At 41.0% G+C, this 18,365-nt stretch overlaps 1 protein-coding gene across 1 annotated transcript in view; it reads right to left on the bottom strand.

Annotated features, from left to right (window-relative positions):
* Window positions 1-11,990: 11,990 nt before the first annotated feature.
* Window positions 11,991-18,365, bottom strand: part of PRKD1 (protein kinase D1) — a 228,790-nt gene continuing 222,415 nt past the window's right edge. Inside the window, exons 15-17 of the mRNA XM_089671269.1 lie at window positions 16,913-17,185; window positions 16,466-16,551; window positions 11,991-13,367 (exon numbers count right to left, since the gene is read on the bottom strand). Coding sequence (XP_089527395.1) covers window positions 13,164-13,367; window positions 16,466-16,551; window positions 16,913-17,185 — 563 coding nt within the window. The 3' untranslated portion in view covers window positions 11,991-13,163. The remainder of the gene's footprint in view (window positions 13,368-16,465; window positions 16,552-16,912; window positions 17,186-18,365) is intronic.

Raw genomic sequence — 18,365 nt, 5'->3', positions numbered from 1 at the left:
CAGAGTGAGAGTACCCAGAGTGGCTGTCCTTATATTATTTGTCTGATTTCAGGATGGGGACATTATGATGCATTACCTAGATGCAAGGCATACAGCATATATTGCAACAAACGGAAGACCTATTGGGCCTCATTCTATTACATATATCAAAGTGGTTTATAGTCCACACGCTGTGGTGAAGAAACCATATAAAGCAGGGCTCTGCTATCTACATTTACTATCCCATCAAGACATCAACAGGGACTCTCATCTATAAGAATTTTTGCAACTATTTGCGTCAACCAAGGGTAGATGGGCCCCAACCACATGTGCCTCAATAGGGTTGTACTGCATGAATCTATATTCATATTATTGGGGTATATCCCCTCTATGTAATTTTTTACCCATATCGCCGTGAATAGGCTAAGGGTTATGTTTCTCTCCACATGGTAACTGTATTGGCTATTATGCATAGCATGTGATAAATATATTATATATACCTATGGTACAATTTTTTGAAATAACCTCCTACAGGGAGTGTAACCAATGTGCGGTGCTGCAAATGCTCTAGACTAAGTTTGTCACTGCCTTTGCAGCACATATATATCCAGACCGGTCTTGGTGTGATTTTAAATGGTTTTAGGTCTGTGTGTATTGTCTCATACTGAGGTGATGGTAAACCAGGGTGATTGCCCGATTGTCAATCATTAATGTTTAATAAACCTTTTTTTTGTTGGAAAATTTTCCGAGTATCGCATTCTGTCCAAAATGTAGCTGCTTTCTTGTGAATCTCTTTTCACAAATCTCTTTGTTGGTCTGCATATTTTTTGGCTACTGGATGGAAGCCATATATTGGGTAATACAGTAATATATATTTGAACCTCTAAACTTTATTCTTTACTATTGGCAGGAATTATACCCCAGTATGTCCGCTGACTGCAACCCATTAATGCAAATAACGCCTTCTCACTGCCTGTCAAACGCTCTCTAAAGAGCCATCCAAATCCAGATGTGAACAAATCCTTATAGTGACCTTATGACTGTTGCAGCAGTGATCAGGGACACTGGAACTGGTGTGGGGGAGATTAGGGACACAGACTGGCAGCATTGATCTGGTGACATTGTACTAGAGATCTTTCATGGCAGCACTGACATACAGTCAGGTCCATAAATATTGGGACATCGACACAATTCTAACATTTTTGGCTCTATACACAACCACAATGGATTTGAAATGAAACGAACAAGATGTGCTTTAACTGCAGACTGTCAGCTTTAATTTGAGGGTATTTACATCCAAATTACGTGAACGGTGTAGGAATTACAACAGTTTGCATATGTGCCTCCCACTTGTTAAGGGACCAAAAATAATGGGACAATTGGCTTCTCAGCTGTTCCATGGCCAGGTGTGTGTTATTCCCTCATTATCCCAATTACAATGAGCAGATAAAAGGTCCAGAGTTCATTTGAAGTGTGCTATTTGCATTTGGAATCTGTTGCTGTCAACTCTCAAGATGAGATCCAAAGAGCTGTCACTATCAGTGAAGCAAGCCATCATTAGGCTGAAAAAACAAAACAAACCTATCAGAGAGATAGCAAAAACATTAGGCGTGGCCAAAACAACTGTTTGGAACATTCTTAAAAAGAAGGAACACACCGGTGAGCTCAGCAACACCAAAAGACCTGGAAGACCACGGAAAACAACTGTGGTGGATGACCAAAGAATTCTTTCCCTGGTGAAGAAAACACCCTTCACAACAGTTGGCCAGATCAAGAACACTCTCCAGGAGGTAGGTGTATGTGTGTCAAAGTCACCAATCAAGAGAAGACTTCAGAGTGAATACAGAGGGTTCACCACAAGATGTAAACCATTGGTGAGCCTCAAAAACAGGAAGGCCAGATTAGAGTTTGCCAAATGACATCTAAAAAGCCTTCACAGTTCTGGAACAACATCCTATGGACAGATGAGACCAAGATCAACTTGTACCAGAGTGATGGGAAGAGAAGAGTATGGAGAAGGAAAGGAACTGCTCATGATCCTAAGCATACCACCTCATCAGTGAAGCATGGTGGTGGTAGTGTCATGGCGTGGGCATGTATGGCTGTCAATGGAACTGGTTCTCTTGTATTTATTGATGATGTGACTGCTGACAAAAGCAGCAGGATGAATTCTGAAGTGTTTCGGGAATATTATCTGCTCATATTCAGCCAAATGCTTCACAACTCATTGGATGCCGCTTCACAGTGCAGATGGACAATGACCCAAAGCAGACTGCAAAAGCAACCAAAGAGTTTTTTAAGGGAAAGAAGTGGAATGTTATGCAATGGCCAAGTCAATCACCTGACCTGAATCCGATTGAGCATGCATTTCACTTGCTGAAGACAAAACTGAAGGGAAAATGCCCCAAGAACAAGCAGGAACCGAAGACAGTTGCAGTAGAGGCCAGGGATGAAACCCAGCGTCTGGTGATGTCTATGCGTTCCAGACTTCAGGCTGTAATTGACTGCAAAGGATTTGCAACCAAGTATTAAAAAGTGAAAGTTTGATTTATGATTATTATTCTGTCCCATTATTTTTGGTCCCTTAACAAGTGGGAGGCACATATGCAAACTGTTGTAATTCCTACACCGTTCACCTGATTTGGATGTAAATACCCTCAAATTAAAGCGGACAGTCTGCAGTTAAAACACATCTTGTTCGTTTCATTTCAAATCCATTGTGGTGGTGTATAGAGCCAAAAATGTTAGAATTGTATCGATGTCCCAATATTTATGGACCTGACTGTACAGTGATATCAGAGCAGCCAGTCATTGCACATGATCACTAGCACAGCAGTACTATATCACTGCCCATGTTGACAGTATTGTGAGGGGGATTTCATTTTTTATTTACATGCTGTCACCAGAATAGTACAGTTCCACCGCAAGGACACTGTAATGTGATTGTTTATACAACCATGATGGCTATAATAGCAATAATTTTGGACACTGTTCAGCTGCATTCCTGCAGCCATTGAGTACTACTGTGATTGGCAGAGCAATCACATGGTACAGGGCTGCTGTGACTGGCCCTTTACCATCTGATTGCTGTGACCAATTGCAGTAGTACTCAATGGTGTCATGATTGATAGCCTTGTTTACTATTAGTAATGTGACCGTTGGAACAAAATTCAGCCAGTCCTTGCTGAATCGGTTGAATTTCAATTCATCCATGGCCAGTTTAAAAAAAGCCTTACTAATAACGCTTTCTGATCTATTTTGGAAAGCAGTTAAAAGAGAATTGGCGAAGAGCAAAATGCACCCAAGGCAACATTTCTTCTTGATGCAGTCAGATTAGTGAAACAGGAATTCTAACTTACCTGTAAATTTTTTGATCTTGGAGTAAAGTACAGAACTTGTATTCAGATATGGTTTATATGCAGCTACTCTCAGGAGATTGGACAATGACACTTGCTAGCCCCACCCACTCCACAAAACTCCAGTTGTTTAGCAGGCAATATGGAGCGATCAATACACAGAAGAGAGGGGCCTGTGTTCTGTACTCCAAGATAAGGAATTTATAGGCAAGCGAAAATGATCTTGATCATACAGACAAGACTTTTTCTAATTAGAAGTAATTCACAGACCATGGGACGTACCCAAGCAATAAACTGAGGGGTGAGCAACAACACAGCAAACAGAACCGCCAACAGGCCCACAAGAAAACAAGGGTTAAAGAACATGAACAAAACACTCAGATAACAGCTTAAAGAGAACCTTGGGGACAAAGCTTGCATCAGCTGAGTTCTGATCATCCCCCCTGTAGAACTCAGAGAACATGTGAACAGAGGACCAGGTGAAGACCCTGCAATCTGGGAAACTATTGAAAAGCCCATAATACACCGACAGACCTGGTGGAATGGGCTCTGATAAGGAAAGGATGGATCCTTTCTTAAAGGGTGTATGTCCTGGAAAGTTGTTTGGTCCATCTAACAATGGTGGAGTGAATGGCAGGATGCCCTTTTTAAGGGTCCATGGACAGGAAAGTCTTGTGAGCAGAGGTTGTAGCTTTCAGGTAGCACCTGACAGCCCTGATCACATCCAGTCAATGTAGGGCAACTATTGTCATGTTTTGAGACAAGACAGAGGGAAGAAAAACTATCATTTTTAAAGTGGAAAACAGACCATCTAGATTTGGAAGAAGGGTTTGGGTCTCAACACCACTGTGTTCTTTTGCAAAATAAGATGGCTTTTTACAGGAAAGTGCTGCCAACTCAGAAACATGACTAACAGAGGTCTTCCAACAGAATACTTATAATTGCTTCAAAGGGAGGTCTGTGAAATACAGAGCACTCTGAAGAAAACCTTTGATTAGGGACTGTGTGGCAAGAGGTTTTTTGGCATAAAATGGATAAAGCAGAAACCTGCCCCAACATCACTTCTGGATCCTCTTCATTCCTTTCTATGTCCAACTCTATGGTTCCCAAGGTTTTACCAAGGTTGCATCAATCCAGATGCACTGCTTCTATTGTTGTATTAGAAGTCAGTAGAGAGTTGATTGAAAAGTCTGGAAATAAAGTAACAAACTAGTTCAGCTAAGAGTGATTTATTCATAAAGGAAAAGAGGTCCTTCCCCAGTTAGGACATTTGCAAAAAAAATGACCATTCACAAAGTGGTTTAGAAATATACTGGAGAGTGCCCCAGGGATGTCTCCTCAAAAGCTTCAAGTGTGTACAATGACCTGAAGGTATGAGCCTTAACCCAGAATCTATAAATACTCCGTTTGTGTCCTGTAGATTAGATATATTTGTTAATGGAACACATAACAGTGTGGAGTTTTCTCAAATCTGACTGCAAACGTGGAAATACACATTAAACCACCACACCATTAAAGCCAGGGACAGTGAAGGACAATGGTAAACTGATCCTTGGGACAAGAGATCCAGACAGTCTAAGAGAGCCACCAGAGAGTCTGCCAGTATTCGGATGTGTCAGAGTATCACATCTACCTGAGCCAGTCTGGTGCAATGAAAATTATCGAAATGCCCTCCATCTTGATTCTTTGGAGCAGACAAGGGAAGGCTTCAGAGTGGGGAATAGAGCAGATCAGGTAAAACTGATCCCATGGAGTTACCATAGCATTCACTATGTCTAGAGAATCCTTAAACCTAGAAACAAACTTGCCCACTTTGTTGAATCTGTAAGTCAGGAAGGCCACATTTGGCATCACCCACTTACTCTTAAAACACTTTTGGGTGAAGAGACAGTTCTCCTGCGTCCAGATGCTGTGGACTTAGGAAGTCTGTCTGGCAACTTTCCACACCTGGAATGTGCATGACAAACAGGGAACATTGGGTGGAACGTTAAGTCCCACCCAAGTCAGAATCTCGTCAGCTTCCTTATGAGCTTTTGGTTTCTCCATGATGATTGATGTATGCCACTGCTGTGACATTATCCAAATGAATCTGGATCAACTGAAAGTGCAGTCAAGAGAGCCAATGTTGGGAGGTACAATGGAATCTCTCATATCTCCACGATTTTGATTGTGAGATGAGTTTCCTCCGATGACCAAATTTCCTGCACCTAGAAAGCGTCAGATTCCTCCCCAGCCTGTCAGGCTGACACTGGTCACGAAAATCTTCCATTCCAGTGGGAGGAAGGATTTACTTGACTACAGAGCTACATTTGTAAGCCACCAGGTCAGAAATCACCTGGTCTTGGGTGACAGGCACAAATGATTGTCCAAAGAATGTGCTTTGTTGACCTATGCAGATAGAATGCTGAGTTGCAAAATCTGAGGTGGAATTGGGTGAAAGGGACTGACCCAAGGCAGCCACTATCAGGCTCAGAACTGCAGAGCTGAATATGGGAACAAAGGGTCAGGATTTTTTCCCAGCAAAGGAAGACCCTGGACTGAGCAGTACCTAGGAGACATACAGTTAGGTCCATATATATTTGGACACAGTACACATTTTATTTTTTTTCAGGTATTTACCAAAACATATTCAAGCTATAGTTAAATAATGGATATGGGCTGAAAGTGCACACTCTCAGGTTTAATTTGAGGGTATGTACATCCAAATTGGAGAAAGGGTTTAGGAATTACAGCTCTTAAGAGTAGCCATCCCCCGTTTTTCAAGGGACCAAAAGCAATTGGACATTTGAATCAAAAGCTGTTTCATGGCCAGGCGTGGGCTACTACTTTGGTATTTCTTCATCAATTAAGCAGGTAAAAGGTCTGGAGTTGATTCTAAGTGTGGTATTTGCATTTGGAATCTATTGCTGTGAACCTACATTATGCGTTCAAAGGAGCTGTCCATGCAAGTGAAACAGGCCATTGTAGGGCTTCAAAAACTAAACAAATGCATCAGAGAGAGATAGCAGCAACGTTAGGAGTGGCCAAATCAACAGTTTGGTACATTCAGAGAAAAGAAGAATGTACCGGTGAGCTCAGCAACATAAGAAGGCATGGACGTCCACGAAAGACATGGACGTCCACGGAAGACAACAGTGGTGGATGATCGCAGGATCCTCTCTATGGTAAAGAAAAACCAATTCACAACATCCAGACAAGTGAAGGACACTGTCCAGGAGGTGGGCGTATCATTGTCAAAGTCTATAATCCAGCGAAGACTTCACGAGAGCAAATACAGAGGGATCACCACAAGGTGCAAACCATTCATAAGCCTGAAGAATAGAAAAGCCAGATTAGACTTTGCCAAAAAACATCTAAAAAAAAAAAGCCAGACCAGTTCTGGAAAAGCATTCTTTGGAAGGATGAAAGATTTATCTGTACCAGAATGATGAGAAGAAAAAAGTGTGGAGAAGGCTTGGAACAGCTCATGATCCAAAGCATACAATGTCATCTGTAAAACATGGTGGAGGCAGTATGATGGCATGGGCATGCATGGCTTCCAGTGGCACTGGGTCATTGGTGTTTATTGATGATCTGACAGAAGACAGAAGCAGCCAGATGAATTCTGCAGTGTTTAGAGATATACTGTCAGCCCAGATTCAGCGAAATGCAGCAAAGTTGATTGAATAGCACTTCACAGTACAGATGGACAATGATTCAAAACACACTTCAAAAGCAACCCAGGAGCTTTTGAAGGAAAAGAAGTGGAATATTCTGCAATGGCTGAGTCAATCACCTGGTCTCAATCCAACTGAGCATGCATTTCACTTGCTGAAGGCAAAACTAAAGGCAGAAAGACCCACAAAGAACAACTAAAGACAGCTGCAGTTAGAGCCTGGCAAAGCATCATAAAGGAGGAAACCCAGTCTTTGGTACTGTCCATGGGTTCCAGACTTCAGGCAGTCATTGTCAGTAAAGGATTCTCAACAAGATATTAAAAATGAACTTGGTGAACTCCATGCCCAAGAGGGTTAAGGCAGTGCTGGAAAATAATGGTGGCCACACAAAATATTGACACTTTGGGCCCAATTTGGACATTTTCACTTAGGTGTGTACTCACTTTTGTTGCCAGCGGTTTAGACATTAATGGTTGTGTGCCGAGTTATTTTTAAAGGACAGTAAATGTACACTGTTATACAAGCTGTACACTCACTACTTTACATTGTAGCAAAGTGTCATTTCTTCAATGTTGTCACATGAAAAGATAATAAAATATTTACAAAAATGTACAGTATGAAAACAAGGCTAAAATGGAAACCAGCACCTTGGTGAAAATTCAAGGTACAGCAGACAAACCAAAAGGGACAGGCAACTAACTGAAAGGTCCACAGCATATTGCAGGTAGAATTGATGTACAAGAAAGATGTAGACATGCAGGTAGGTATTCTTGATGTCCAACACAACCAATAACCATACCTTCCAAGTCCACAAAAACCAGTTCTCAAACATATTCACAAATTGTAGATACAGATTTGAAGCTGGGGGGGCGTGGGAGTCACCAGCAAACTTTGGGCAAAAGCCTAAATAAAATCTAGTTTAGACTCAACTGATCACCTCTCCACAAAAAGGGTCTTTCAGCTGCATCAGAGGCCAGGCTAATCAAACTGATTTGCACCACGCTTATATTCATATTTAACCTCCCTGGCGGTATTCCCGAGTGTAGCTCGGGGTAAAGTTTCAGCAACACAAGCGGTAACCCCGAGCTACACTCAGGAATATCCTGCAGAGCTGCTCCGGGATCTCTTCTACCCTTACCTTGTCCTTCGCTCCCACGATGTCCCTCCTGCAGTGTCCCCAGCAATGTCCTCCGGCCGATGCCGGCATCTGTCTTCTGGGTTCCGTTCCCTGCAACGTCAGGACGTACGGGGATGGAATGGTGGGAAATTTAAAAATGTGAAAAAGTGACATTCACTAAATACACTAAAATCACATAGTATAACATTACTGTATCAAACCATTTCACATACATTTTGTCCCTAGAGCTTTGTCCTGTGCCCTGCCTGCATTTTTACCGTTCTTTCCGCCTGGAAACTGAGAAATGTCCATGGCATCCAAAAAGCGTCCCTTTAGGTCAAAAGCGGTTTTAGACCGGCTAGAGAACAGCGATAGTAAATTAGAACCACTTGCAGAATTGAGTGATAATGATTCGTGGGGAAATTCACCATCAGACACTGAAAACGATTTTGCAACTTTGCTCAGCGATGTGCGAACTTGGCGCTATATTTAAAATTTCAGTGTTTTTGGTTTGATTATATTATTGAATTAAATGTATTATATTATTTTTTATGATTATTTATTAAATTATAATTTATGATTTCGTGTTTCAAATTTTAACATACCCGGGATGTTTACTAGACTCTTGTTCTGACAGATTTCAGTGCGTTATTCCTAAAAATTACAGGCCTACAATAAAAAAAAAAAATACATATTTCCATGCAAAAAAAAGCTTTGAGCACAGAAATACTGACATAATCAGACCGCTAGGGAGGTTAAAATAGCTGCCAAACTCCAACTGCTCAGCAGTGTGTGAATGCGTGTTATGCTATGGTCATGCCCACCATGTCTGATGAGTGTGCGCGGCGATGCGTGATGTCATGGCTCACTGCGCATGCATGGTTGAATTTTAGCAGCCATTTTAAATATAAGCATGGTGCAAGTCAATTTGCTTAGCTTTGCCTCTGATGCAGCTGGGTAATCTGCATAAATCGGTCTTGTTTTGTAAATGTTTTATTAATAAAGTTGTTGTTGGATGGTGCATTAGTTGAGTACGTAAACATTTTTTGAGAACCTTTTTTTTTGTGAAGGGGAGACAGGTTAAGTCTAAACCAAATTTCATTTAGGCTTTCTTCATTCTTGATGTCCACAGAGGCCAGTTGCCCTGTACCAACTTTTTAGTTGTGTTACTGCCATCAATTTTAATATCACCCTCTTTTTTTTTTGTATTAAAATGGTACATTTTCTCAGTTTAAAGATTTGATGTTTTCTTTTGTGAATAAAATATGAGTTTAATATTTACAAATTCTTGCATTCTGTTTTTCTGTAGATTTTACACAGCATCCCAATTTTTTTGTAATTGGGATTGTAGATTCCATACGAAATATTTTCACTTGATTAAAAGCATGGAGCCCATTCAGGTCCAAAATAATGTGAATTACCCACTTCTGCTTTAGGGAGGGCAAACAGGTTTTCAGAGAACCCTTAAAACCTTTCTTGTTCTGGAACTGGAGCAGTAATTCCTTGCTGGTTTGCGTATTGCTTCTGGGACTTTGATTGGTGAGACTAAAACGATTGGAGAAAAAAATCTGAAATTCCAGTGTGTAGCCCCTGGACACTAGGTATTTTACTCCTTACTTGCGTTTCCAGTATCATTTTTGAGTATGTGGTTACAAAAGCAGACCCCCCACGGGAAGTGTGGGTGTGCCCTTAGTGTAAGGATTTGCTCACAGGTCTGAAAGGTTTTGGCATCCAAGGTCTGTAAGATAATGTAGTCCCATTCTTAAATTTGGGCTTATAAGGCCTGAGTGAAACAAAAAATGTTTTCATGCCAAAGCAAGAAAGTTTGCCAGCTTGAGTAATATTTTTCTTTTTTTGGTATTAAAGGGTACCCTTCACTCCAGTGATATCTTTACTACAGTTATCCAGGGAAGCACCCAAGAGTAATTCTCACTCATAAGACAGCATTTTTATTACATTGTTGTTCAGCAGTCCACCATTTTAGCCAAAGAGTTCTCCATATAAGTACAGCAAGGAGACTCATTCTGGATATAAGATTTACCAGATTCACAAGCCCATCAACACAGCAGTGGAGGGCAATAAGCATGAGTTCAAATGGTTGCAAAACCTAACAGTTAGGGATCATCTCAGGTGTCGTGAACATGTCCTTAGTCCAGACCCGTAGAGTCTGTCAAACAGCAATGGCAGGTTGTAAAGCAGGGTGTTCCAGGAAAAAGAAGAACTTGGAAAGGATTTCCAGCCAGAATGTCTACAACAGGAAGGCTTAGGGTTTTATATAAACAAAGAATACCGTGCTCCCTAAATCCCTTACAATTAACAGTGCTAAAAATCATTTCTCAGCAAAATATTTCATTGTTGCACATAATTTATATAGGTGTCAGATGTTTGTGATACGTATGTAAATATTGCACACAGATTGTGTTGGCAACTGATTTTTAGCACTGGTTATTTAATTGTAAGGGATTTGGGAGCACGGTATTCTATGTTTATGTTTTCAAGCTTGCCAACGAGCAGCTCCACATTTAAATTTGGTTTGTAGGAAGCGCAATCGTGGTTGATTATTGTTTTATCCTTAGGGTTTTGTTAAGACAAGAAATGACCAGATCCACTTTTAACAGACTGGTGCTGGCACCTCCCGGCTGTTAAAGGGGTTTGGGACACTGGGAGTGGTTCCCCTTTGCCCTAACCAGGCTGGGGTTTAGGGTAATGTGACTGCTGTGATTGGCTGTCACAGCGGTCACATGATCGGAAAGGTCCCGATCACAAGTAGTGTGGATTTTTTTGGTACGCAAATATGCAGCCACTCGGTGTCAAGGCCCAGCTGCCAAGAGGCCAAATATTTGCGTATGGTGGGCGCCAACAGGTTAACAAACACATCTTCAATACAATATTGCTCAGCCCCTTGTGGGGGGAGGGGAGATGACAGCTTGACAGGACATGTCACTATACAAAACCAGCTGTAGAGAATGCAATGAGGTTTTTTTTTTTTGGTTTTTTTTTTTTAATAAATCTGATGCAGATATAGGAAATTCTGCTCTAGTTAGGGCAAAGGGGAACCACCCAGACAGAGGTAAAGAAGACTTTGAAGAACATGTTGATTGGACTGTAAGATGGAAATGTCCGCCTGTCTCGCCCTTGTGTTTATGATCCGCCATAGTGCTGTATGGAAAAGTCAGATATTCCTCAATGGTACAGAAACCCAACTGCAGGGGAGGTTAGATGACCTTCTGTAACCAACTCACTGTAGGCAGTAGAGAAGAGGACTGCTCTGGGACCCTCACAGGGAGTAAGGGGTACTTTCACTCGAGGGTGGGAGATACAGAGGAAAACTGCACACATTTCAAGAGGTGTTGCAGTCATTTTTTCCTGAAGTGCTTGTGACATTTATTTTGTTATAGCACTAGACTCCATAGCCTCAGCCCCGAAAGATAATCTCCAGAGACTGGCAGCGCACCAGTCTCTCGGCTCTGCAGTGAACATAGAAATTTATTTGAAGAAAAAACATCTTGATAGAAGGAAAAGAAAAACGGTCCAATTCTTCTCGGATACTAGAAAGAAATTGAAGCATGATGGAAGTGGGAGGGTTTATACGAACAGTTGTATTTTTTTTTTGGGCCAGTGTCCATCCAATTCTCCTACAGGTGGCAGTATATCTAATTTTTCTAAATGCACAAATAGGAAAAACAGGACATACTGCAAACAGCTTTCTCCAGCATCATTCAAATCCTCTGGCCATCAGTGGAGTGCAATGCACACAATGCACAGCATAGTCTGATCTCCTCACCGTACCACACCAGTCTACCGAAAAGCTTACAAAAGGTTCTTGTGTGTATGCAGCCCAACAAAAAGATTCAATACACAAAATACATAGGAAAAAAGTAATAACACAGTATTTTGGTTTTATTTAGGATAGAAATGTAAGAATATAGTCTAAAATCTGCCAGAGGAGTATAATATGGAACATACTGAGAAAAGATGCTAAATACACTGTATTTGACCTTTAGAAAAAATATTAGTAACTTTCTTTTTATATAATTAAGCAAAACTGAGGACAAAAACCAAACCAAGGGCTACGTGAGGTGAAGCCAGAAAAATCTCAATTTAAATGCCCTGAAACAGAGCACTGGTCTTTGATAAATTCTGTCAGTAGAGTGAGCCATACACGTTGTGGTTTACAAGACACAACTGCTGGGCACCCAATTATACAGAGCCTCGAAATATCTCATCTTCATTGCTCTGCTCAGCCAACCCTGGTCTATGATGTTCGCTGGGCCCTTCCTGTGACCTGCTGACCTCACACATCATCTCACCTTGCAAACAAGAACTTTTAGGTCATCCTTCAGGCTACAAATTAAATACCACTAACACACAGCTTCCTCTGGAGTTTACAATAAAAAAAAAAAAAAAAAGACATACATATGTGACCAACAGGATTAACCCAAGAGCTGTAGATTGTGCCTGCAACACATTATGGAATGACTAGAAAATAGACCCAGCCAACTGCAGCTCTATTCCCCCATCAATAAAACAGACAGGGTTTGGTTCCCTTTTGTTTTCATGAGAAATGTACCATTTCCCAATCATTTTAATGTAAATTTGAGGCGTGGTTGTGTGAACAGAGAGATGATCTGTATTTTATTCAATGTGGTAAAATGAATTTTTCTGATCAAACATTAAAATGCAGTCGAACTGAGCTGGACCACAATGCATTGCAGGTTTCACAATCAGCTCAGAGCTTACAATGTAATGAAATCACAAAAAATGGAATGGTGCCTACAATGCTTTCTATTCCATAAGGCTCCAAGTGTCCTCAGCTTCTAAGGGATGCCCCTTCTGCACTGCTGTCCCCCATTAGGCTCTTGTGAAAGAATGTATTAGAGAGGTTGGTGAGAGGGATACAGCCCAGAGGTATTTTAAAGACTTCTAGAGTGATGCACACAGCCAGAATGGATTGATGAATACTGTACATTCAATATCTAACATCTGTTTTTCATCTCCTTTCCCTATTGTTCTCTTTTATTGGAGGGGAACATAGTGTGAAACAGTTTAGCAATGTCAGAGAATGCTGACTCTCTCCCCCAAAGCTCTCATCTCTGCATCCTCAGGTTCAATGGATGGTTGAGGAAGGAGGTGGGGAGGGTACTGGATACAGTGCTCTGCAGCATATGCCTCCCAGCGGGGGTCATCACTTTCATGGGTGATGTAGCGCTCCCCTATCTTGCACTCCAGTTCACGCAGATCCAGCCATGTCTGGTAATCCTAAAGCCAAAAAGATTGAATTAAACAAATTAAAAAGCTGCATCCAAAAATTGGTAATATACTACAAAACAGAACCTCACACACAAAAATCCTGTTCGTTTATCTGAAATGTGAGATAGCAGTCATCCTTAATGCAGGCCTATGGGTAGCTGCACATGCTGCCAGACACTCTGATCATTCCTGTCAGCAATGTTTAAATTGGTAACTTTACCAGATAAGCCAGAGCTGTAAAGATTTGGGAAGGCTTCACCCTTTTGCCTCACAGCTTAAAGCGGAACTTTACCCATAACAATTTGTTGAAAAATAACATTCTTTAACAAGGAACATACATAACATGATAAATATGGCACCAAAATGAGTGTTGTAAATTGCCTCCAGCATTATTCCGGCTTCTTCTTGCTGGAGGCTGCCATTTTACTAAAACCCAGAGCCCCTGAGCAGCAGCAAATCTTTAGGCTGTCAGAAGATTGGTCTCTATATTTTTTGCACAGTGCCTAAATAAAGAGAGCAACTGAGCATATGCAGAACAAGACAAGACAGTGTATTATTGCATTTTAAATAGTACAGGCATTTATTTTTAATGTTTTACATGGTTATATCTGCAAAAGGGGCACCAGCCTGAAGTGATCTAGCAGGACGTACTTTACTGACTACACATCTAAAGGATAGGGACACTATTAGCCAATGATTTACTTTGTCCATACTTTGACAATTTTCTTTGTGGCACTTCTAAAGAGGTGGTCAGGTGATTCTTTCTCCCCCTTTCTCCTGCAGCATGGCCCAGGCTGCGGGTGTGCTAAACTGGAGCAGGCTACATGTCCTTTGACATCACTTTAACTTTTCCAAACACTCCCTTCCTAGGCATTGCAAAGAGGATTGAAACTTTTCATCAATGTTCTAATATAATCACCAATGCCTTTGGGTTCAGATCCTTGACTGGCAGTTCCAATTCTCTTAGTTTTTTCAGGCACTCCCTCCCCCTGCATTGCAAAGGTGACATCACAGGACATGTGACTTGCTGCAACTTAGCTCCACCTTCACAATAGGGCAATTATAGATATGGTTTACTTACATTAAAGGAGAGGAGCATGTACAGTGTGTGTGGCAATGGTGCAGAGGCTCTGTGAGCCTGCAGATCATTGGTCAACACTATTGGTGCCTGCAGGGTGAGTTATTTAAAAATAAGGATTTTCTAGGTAAACAAATGGCACAGGCATAGCATTCTTTTTAGGGAGGGTTTTATTTATTTTAATTTAGTGACACTTTAAAGGACAAAAGCCCCTTTAGAGAAGTTGTCCTTTAAGTAACTTGCCCACCCCCTGAGTGCAGTTCACCTGGTAAAATACTTACCATCCTCTATTTTACAAATCACAGAAAACAACACATGTATCCAGTTATGTTAAATAATTACTTATACAGTGGGGAATAGAATTATTTGTTCCCCTGCAAATTTTGTAAGTTTGCCCACTTAAAAAGAAATGAAGGGTCTATAATTTTTATCATAGGTGTATTTTAAATGAAAGAGACAGAATATAAACCAAAAATCCCCCAAAAAACACGATACAAATGTTATAAATTGAGTTGCAGTTCAGTGAGTAAAATAAGTATTTGATCCCCAACAAAACATGACTTAGTACTTAGTGGAGAAACCCTTGTTGGCAAGCACAGAGGTAAGATGTTTCTTGTAGTTGGTTACCAGGTTTGCACACATCTCAGGAGGGATTATGGTCCACTATGCTTTACAGATCTTCTCTAAATCCTTAAAGTTTATTGGCTGTCGCATGGCAACTCAAAGTTTCAGCTCCCTCCATAAATGTTCTATAGGATTAAGGTCTGGAGACTAGCTAGGCCACTCCATGACCTTAATGTGCTTCTTCTTGAACCACTCCTTTGTTGGAGGTATGTTTTGGGTCACTGTCATGCTGGAAGACCCATCCACAACCCATCTTCAGTGTTCTGGCTGGGAATAAGATTCTCATCCAAGATTTTACAATATATGGCCCCATCTATTGGCCCCTCAATGCAGCAAAATCAGCTTGTACCTTTAGCAGAGAAACAGCCCCAAAGCATAACGTTTCCACCTCTGTGCTTGACTGTAGAGATGGTGTTCTTAAAGTCATTTTTTTATCCTCCAAACATGGCGAGTCGAGTTAATGCCAAAGAGCTCAATTTTGATCTCATCTGACCAAAGCACTTTCTCCCAATCCTTCTCTGTATCATTTAGATGTTAATTGGCAAACTCCAGATGAGCTTGTACGTGTGCCTTCTTGAGGAGAGGGACCTTGCGGACGCTGCAGTATTTCAATCCATGGCGTTGAATTGTGTTACAAATGGTTTGTTTGGTGCCTGTGGTTTGGTGACTGCCTTGAGATCATTCACAAGCTCCTCTTCTGTAGTTGTGGGCTGATTCCTCACTTTTCTCATTATCATCCTTACCCCATGAGGCAAAATCTTACATGGAGTTCCAGACTGAGGGCGATTGATGGTTATTTTGTATTTCTTCCATTTGCGGATAATCGCTCAAAAAGTTGTCTCCTCACCAAGTTTATTGCTGATGGTCTTGTAGCCCATTCCAGCCTTGTACAGGTCTACTATCCCTGGCGTACCTTGATAGCTCTTTGGTCTTGCCCATGTTGGTGAAGTTTGAATGGAAAAAAGATTCTATGGACAGGTGTCTTATACACATACGTTGTCATTAGGAGCCCCTTATTAAATTCACAGGACTAATCTGTGTACCACATGAGCACATAGCGTGTGTGTGGGAGCCAAAATTATTGTTGGTTGATTGGGGATCAAATGCTTATTTTACTCACTGAACTGCAACTCAATTTACTACATGTATCATGTGTTTTTTCTGGATTTCTGGTTGATATTCTGTCTCTATCATTTAAAATACACCTATGATAGAAATTAAAGATATTTTATTTTAGTGGGTGGGCAAAACTTACAAAATCTGTAGGGAATCAAATAATTATTTTACCTACTGTAAATGTGGCTTCAGGGAATTTACTCTGAAGCTCAGCAGAAACACATAATTTGTGCTTTGTTAAACACAAAATACTGTAAATGGTTTAATGTGTTATTCATGGTACACTCACCTGTAACCAGGTATGGTTGAGGGTTTTGTCCACACTGTAGCGTTTCCTCATCTTTACTTGCAGCAGGTTATTAATGAGGTCAATGGCTAGAAAAGTAAAACAGACAGTGGCTATCTGGACAAGGCAAAGATCCATGTAAAACTGTACAGGTCAAGAATTCTCAGTCTCCTCCTATATACAACTACCTCAAAAAGAGTACCATGCATGCATTATTTTGTGACTGGCTGTCTGACTTTTTTCTTTTCTTTTAACTATTACTTTCCTGATTATTTTTATTTTTTTCTATTTACACGATTACTTCTTTTAATTTGGTTTGTTCATTTTAACTTACACTGTTCTATGTCTTTAGTACATATGCAGGTTCAATTCAAACTCTTTCTAGTTACAGGAATGAATGGAGTAAGCAGTGTACACAAGCTTTGATTTTGTTTTGTGAAAGATGCTCACCATCAGAAGAGGTCTCTCTCCAGGGATTTGGGGGGTACATGAAGGCTGCATTCTGAATCTGGTCATGAATATCTTCATCCTCATTAAAGGGGAACGTTCCACTCAAGCTGACATAAATGATTACCCCCACAGACCACATATCCAGAGATCTGTTGTAGCCTCGGTTTCTCAGAACTTCTGGGGCCAAATAAGCTGGAGTCCCAACCACTGAGCGTCGGAAAGACTTCTCTCCAATGATACGTGCAAAGCCAAAATCACACAGCTTAACCTGAGGTGTGAAATTGTGTCAGTTACAACTTTGAGTTAAACTGAAGATTTACAAACAGTGTATAGCACAAGAATGAAAAGATGAAGTTACTAAGAGATTGTTTGGGTATACCCAGCTGACCAACCACACAATCAGCACAGGTGTCAACCTGTGCCCAAGTTAAGCCCTGGTTCATTACTGCAGGCTTAAGCCATGCTTTCATCATCCTACTGAACACTGAGGCTCTGGCATTTTAGGCCTCATTCACACAAAGCGTATGAATCCATACCATGTGTGAGGGGTAAACAGTCCTCACATTGGGTATGGATTCTTACTTCCCATGACAACGAGTCCTTAAACTAAAGGGTGGGAGCATGGCCGATCTTCAAGTACAGCATAATTCAAGGCCCCATGTAAAGGGTGCACTTAGAATCTACGGGCTTCTTGAGATGCAGGGAAATAAATTAAATGGATAATTAAAGGTGTCAGTAATTTGGGGATATTAGTTCACACACACACACTGATGTTCCTGGCAGAGTTATTTTATTGATAAGGAGGATTGGTGTAGCAGAAATAACCAAGAACAAGATCTATTGAGTCCATGCACATGACAGATCCATAATCTACAGTAGCCTTAAACGCCCAAATCTAAAGTTTGGAGAGGACTTTATGAATTGACACTATATGCATGTAAACAGTTGTGTAACTTACATGGCTATAGCGTACATCACAAACGCACTCTACTGGAGTTGCCTGCCTCATGGTAACAAAGACTGCAAGATAGCAGGATTTAAGAGGCAGGCAGCTTGAGCCGCCTATTGTCCTTTGGAGCTAGGTGGCTGATGGCCCTATTGGCCACAGCCACTACACAGGGCCGATGTAAATAATAATGTGTAATAAGCAGCACTACTGGTTACACACTATTGAGGTTTACATATGGCCTTGAGTCATTCATGTGGCAACCATGCATGCAGAAAATGACCGTCCTTCAGTCATCCTTCAAAGCCTGTCATTCTGTGCATGGATAACTCATTTAGGACCAATATGTGTCCTTCACTGCTAGCATCCTAGCAATCAATAGTGTCCATTTGTGCAATACGCTTGTATGCACATAAACCTTAGAGAAACATTTACATGCGCACAGCATACAGGTCTTGCTGCCAGCTTCTGTTTGTGCAATCCTGCGTATTTCCACCCATGTGAATA

This window comes from Staurois parvus, unplaced genomic scaffold (assembly GCF_062004578.1).
Source record: "Staurois parvus isolate SC_StPar_1 unplaced genomic scaffold, SC_StPar_1.0 ptg000104l, whole genome shotgun sequence".
Lineage (NCBI taxonomy): Eukaryota > Metazoa > Chordata > Amphibia > Anura > Ranidae > Staurois > Staurois parvus.
The sequence above is the reverse complement of the archived record's forward strand: the minus strand, read 5'-3'. Positions and strand labels throughout refer to the sequence as shown.